The sequence below is a fragment of the Entelurus aequoreus genome, linkage group LG24, assembly GCF_033978785.1.
Source record: "Entelurus aequoreus isolate RoL-2023_Sb linkage group LG24, RoL_Eaeq_v1.1, whole genome shotgun sequence".
Taxonomy (NCBI): Eukaryota; Metazoa; Chordata; class Actinopteri; order Syngnathiformes; family Syngnathidae; genus Entelurus; species Entelurus aequoreus.
Window position 1 is genome coordinate 6,326,425 of NC_084754.1, and position 6,000 is coordinate 6,332,424.

A 6,000-nucleotide genomic window follows, 5' to 3' on the forward strand; every position below is an offset into this window, starting at 1 on the left:
GAGTTTCAGATGAAAGTTCTCTTTTTCTGGCCATTTTGAGCGTTTAATTGACCCCACAAATGTGATGCTCCAGAAACTCAATCTGCTCAAAGGAAGGTCAGTTTTGTAGCTTCTGTAACGAGCTAAACTGTTTTCAGATGTGTGAACAGGATTGCACAAGGGTTTTCTAATCATCAATTAGCCTTCTGAGCCAATGAGCAAACATATTGTAACATTAGAACACTGGAGTGATAGTTGCTGGAAATGGGCCTCTATACACCTATGTAGATATTGCACCAAAAACCAGACATTTGCAGCTAGAATAGTCATTTACCACATTAGCAATGTATAGAGTGTATTTCTTTAAAGTTAAGACTAGTTTAAAGTTATCTTCATTGAAAAGTACAGTGCTTTTCCTTCAAAAATAAGGACATTTCAATGTGACCCCAAACTTTTGAACGGTAGTGTATATATATATATATATATATATATATATATATATATATATATATATATATATATATATATATATATATATATATATATATATATATATATATATATATATATATATATATATATATATACATACAGTATATATTGTGTATATAGCAAAATTGCAATCTCTTGATCACATGCAGATGCATTGTAGAAACCATGACTTAAAGTTCCATAAATCCAAGCTTCGTCGTGTAATCACAGCAATGATATAATACAACAAATGTGAACCTGGCAGAAGTAAATCCCTTGTAGTCATTTGCTGTCACAAAAGCTCTGTTAGTTTAACCAAAATGTGTACTAAAGGCGCACCCGGCTTGGCGGCACATACCTTTTTGAATGGAATTGTTTGAAAAGCTCGCCCTGAATCATAGATTAGAGAGCCTTCGTTTGTGTTGTCTGTGTTTACACAGTGTGATAAATGTCAGCTTAGACACTCATCCCCAAACATGTGTGCGAGGCATCAGGATTTAAACGCAGCTGTTCTTACTGCAGTAAATTTACTTTGAAATCCACCTCTATTGTTACGTTTTAACAGAAAACTGTCCCTAGAAGGTTGCGGTGTTTCCACATCATTTGGCTCAAAAACCCACTTGGGCCTGCTTGCCTCATGACGTTTTATTCCGGGGCTTTGCGGAATGTTTATACCTATGGACTGTGAGATTCAGCAGACAGCTGAGCCTAGAGCATGTCGCCTCGTTGACACCAAAAGACGATAAAACCGGCGGCATCAAAAGCTCTGACTGAATCAGCTTCCTGTCAGCTCCCTGCTCGGGCAGCAATGAAAATAGCTGCTCTGAAACAACATTGTTGCATTTAAAGAGGCTATATATATGCTTTGTGTTGGTGTGCGGTGGAGTCTGTGTTTGTGTGCACCATTCAATACTTAACATTCTCCTTTGACTGGTGGCCATGCTTGGCGTGACGCTCAATCCCGTGCGTTGTAGCTAACATAGATCATTCAGCATCCTCTTGACTCCAATTTCACAAGGCTATTATCACCAATCGCTGAATATGATGATGCAGTTTTGTGTATTACTTAAAAGCGCCTAGTATGCTACATTAGCTTAAAAATGGCATTAGGACAAAGAACCAAACTGCTCTCACCCCCAGAAAAAAGCTGAAGTTGGCCGTGTAGGAAATTTTGGATACTTAAAAAATAACCAGGGAGTTCACCCATGTGCAAAACCTGCCAACGTTGCAGCTTATGAGTCTTAATACATCCAGTATGGTGCAGCTTTACACGCCAAAGTAAAAGTTGTCACTTACAGTCAGTAGCTTAACATTGAGTCAGTTCAGTGTAAACCAGGGGTTCTTTACCTTTTTGACCTCTGGGCCCAACTTTTCAGGGCAGCCTGAGGCCCACTCATGCATTAACACTGAATTGGTCATCTTAGTCTTGATTTTAATCATATATAGTAATTATATCTAACCAACTTAGTTTAAAATCCATGTCAAATGATGTGAAACCACGTGTTAATCACAAAGATTATTATCAAGGTTTAAAAAAAAAAAAATACTAATCAATAAAAGTTAAATACTGCAAAAGAAGGGACTCATATAACTTATTAAAACATGTACATACAATTTACACAGTGCTAAAATTAATACATTCTAACTAAATTAATAATACATATGTTTTTAACTAAACTGTCAATAAATAGAAGTGCAAATGAAAATACAGCTTCACCACTCTAGTCATAATCTTTGCGAATAAAAACTTTTTCCTGTCTGTTTGAAATTGTCATTACTGCCACAAGTGGTGGAGAGGTGTATTACAACTGATGTGCCGCTGCGGCCTACACTACCGTTCAAAAGTTTGAGGTCACATTGAAATGTCCTTATTTTTGAAGGAAAAGCACTGTACTTTTCAATGAAGATAACTTTAAACTAGTCTTAACTTTAAAGAAATACACTCTATACATTGCTGATGTGGTAAATGACTATTCTAGCTGCAAATGTCTGGTTTTTGGTGCAATATCTACATAGGTGTATAGAGGCCCATTTCCAGCAACTATCACTCCAGTGTTCTAATGGTACAATGTGTTTGCTCATTGGCTCAGAAGGCTAATTGATGATTAGAAAACCCTTGTGCAATCATGTTCACACATCTGAAAACAGTTTAGCTCGTTACAGAAGCTACAAAACTGACCTTCCTTTGAGCAGATTGAGTTTCTGGAGCATCACATTTGTGGGGTCAATTAAACGCTCAAAATGGCCAGAAAAAGAGAACTTTCATCAGAAACTCGACAGTCTATTCTTGTTCTTAGAAATGAAGGCTATTCCACAAAATAGTTTGGGTGAACCCAAACTTTTGAACGGTAGTGTATATGGACCACAGCTGAGAAACAAAAGTTTTGGGCTCGCAGCACAACAATGGGCCCCAGCCTTATGGTTAAGAAACACTGGTACAAACAAACTGCGACAGGTACTCCTGTCAAAGGCTTCATTCAGTGACCATTTAACGTTAGAGATAGCTTCTTCCTGTCTGTGTGGAATAAACTATAGGCATGGCAAGGTAATTTAAACAGTAGCTTGTAGAATAACAGCACATACAATGGGATCTAATTATGTATATTCCACTTATTATTAACACAACATTAAACCGACTATTACAAATTAATAAATAGTTGATGACAACAACACTACAGTGTATTACCCACATGATCAATAAAGATATTACCCTTAGTCTAATATTAATGTGTTTATTAATGATAATGTTTTATTACTGTTGCACTTTTGTACTGTTATTTCCAACAGTAATAAATAACACATCAAAATGTCTAAGGAATGTCTGTGTTTTTATAAATGTTTTCTTGTGAAATTAATCGTGATTATTACTCAGACTATAATCACACTGCACTCTCAAAGTCTATAATCGTTGCATCCTCATTTCTCACTGGCCTTGTGTGTGTCTTTGTTGTTGACAGAGTATTTCAGAGGAAATGTTCTACCAGCTGAGCAACATGCTGCCTCAGATCTTCCGCGTCTCGTCCACCCTAACGCTCACGTCTAAGCCCTGATGGGTATCTGCTCCCCACTACAAACTGTACTCGAGGTGCATCCAGTGAGCTTCATGTCTTGACATGTTTATTGTTTTGTTTTTTTATTGAGAATGAAAACAAATTATCACCTACATTGAGGATGTATTAATCCTGCTTGTGAGTGTTGTCTGTAAAGCTGCATATCGTACTGAAAGACGACTGAATGCCAAAGCAGCTGTTGTAATTATCTCAAACCTCCAGGGTGCAGCTTCACTCACATACTTTTATGACATCAGCAACCAACCAATTGATGTACTTCGGTTCATTTCCTCAAAGCTGCCTATCTGTAGCTTCCTGCTTGTTTTGAGCCGTGCTATAATGCTGCATTCAATGCCGTGGTAATTCATCCCACTGCAAAGCAGTGTAAATATTATCACTCTGCAAATAAGAGAACAGTGCAACCTTCAAAGTTGAAACCGGTCTAGGACGCCGGTCAAAGAATATAATACATAACTATTGTTTCTTTAGCAAATAATGTAAGTTAATACTTATTATAATAGTCAGCTTCAAGGTTTTATTAATCTACATTTAAAATACTTGTTGTGGTCTAGATAAGGGGTGGCCATTATGTCGATCGCGAGCTACCGGTCGACCATTGAGGGTGTGTCAGTCGATCGCCAGTCAGGCATTGAAAAAATAGACCTAAAAATGAGCAATCCTCAATCTTCACTAAGATGTCAATTTTGTCACTTGATTGACATTCACGGCACCCGAGGGTCTTGTGAGATGACACTGGCTGCCCCGAGATCATTATTAAGAAAAAATGACCGTCAGGAAGGCGAGAAACACTTTTTATTTCAACAGACTCTCGCGCCGTACCTGCTGTCAAAACTCCAAAGACCGACTGCACAGATCCTGTCTTCACAATAAAAAGCCCTGCTTCATCCTGCCTGCGCTAACAAAATAAGAGTCTCAGAAAGCTGCCGTGCACAAGCTAGCAAACTACGGAGTTTGCCGCCAATGTATTTCTTGTACAGTGTTTAAAAACAAGTGGACAAATAAGATGGCAAAAACCAACCACTTTCATGTGGTATTGGACAGAAAGGAGGACTTTTTTTCTCCTCCATATGAAAATGTGGACGTTATCATCACTACTGTCTGATTCCAATCAATGCAAGTCATCAGAATCAGGTAATACACCAACTTATATTCTTGTCTTCATGAAAGAAAGGAATCTATGTGTTAAACATGCTTGTATTATCATTAAACACCTTTAACTTGTTAACAAAACGTCTCTTTTATAAATAAATAAATATAAATTATATATATGAATGAGGTAGATCCCCTCGACTTGGTCAATTGAAAAGTAGCTCGCCTGCAGAAAAAGTGTGGGCCCCCCTGGTCTAGATAATATGTATTGGACATGCTTTGGTGGAAATGTTGCATACATTTTGCGCCACAGTCACTCTTATCACTTTTATTTTTAGAGTGTGTATGCAAGATGTTCTATTGTGGAGGTGTTCCCAGATTGCAAATGAAATGCAGAATTAATGTCACTGCATGTCGCACGTCTGTGTTCATAAGCGCAGGCCACGGTTAGAGGAGCTTCTCCCCCTCTGGCTGAGAGCTTGACTTAACATCTAAATAAGTACGTCCACCTCGTGTTGACGTCTCGATGTAGCCAGACTGCAAAACCCCACGAACAGAGGCATCCAAAACGTTTAAACATTTTTAACAGAGGCATCCAAAACTGTGTGCAAGCTCATGCCAAAATGCATGAACCTTATGATTTGATGTTTAACACGATTATCCAACTTTGTAACAACAACAAATTTCTGTCCGACTGCGACTAAGGATGCCCCAGTGGCCAATTTGCCCGCACTCGGAAGTGCTACAACTAACTTGCCTTGGCGGCGGGCTGGGTTGGAGCGGCTCTACTTTGCTGCAGGGGACAGCGTGGTGGCATTTCCCGCGTTAGCGACTGACCGCTTTTACATGGGGACTGTGGAAGTAAAATATTCTGTGCTCCTGGATTCTGTGGGGCACTACTACATCTCAAATGTGGATGCTGTGTGCTGATTGTGCACTAACCTGCTCAGCGCTGTGCGGAGCAGTGCAAATAATATTGAGAGCTTCAGTTTCCTGTCTTGTGCAACTATCATCATCATCCTGCACGGCCGCTGTGCAGTAATCCAGCATGCCTCCTAAAGTTATATCTGATACTAAGCAAAATAAGGACCATGTAAAAGTTAACTTTTACGTTAACAAAACAATGCATTACTACAGCAACAACAAGACAACTTTAAAGGTTTTGTTAAGTTGATATTGGAGTCATCTAACACAGGGTTCCCCAACCTTTTTTCAGCCAGGGACCGGTTTAATGTATGCATTATTTTACCAGACCGGCTTTCCACGTGTGGCAGATAGAAACAGCCCAAAAAAAATGAGCATGAAAAATCAAATCATTATAACGCTGAGGTAGTGGGAGCCCTCTTTGTGAAGAGATGGCATACACTAGTGTTTCTTAATCATAGAGCCG

The 6,000-nt window shown here is 38.9% G+C and overlaps 1 protein-coding gene across 3 annotated transcripts in view; it reads left to right on the forward strand.

The window, feature by feature from the left end:
• LOC133641943 (protein C12orf4 homolog) overlaps positions 1-4,681 on the forward strand; it is a 29,213-nt gene extending 24,532 nt beyond the window's left edge. For all 3 annotated transcript variants that reach the window (XM_062036088.1, XM_062036087.1, XM_062036086.1), the window contains exon 14: positions 3,408-4,681. In XM_062036088.1, the coding sequence (XP_061892072.1) occupies positions 3,408-3,500 (93 nt within the window). In that variant the 3' untranslated portion in view covers positions 3,501-4,681. The remainder of the gene's footprint in view (positions 1-3,407) is intronic.
• Positions 4,682-6,000: the final 1,319 nt, after the last annotated feature.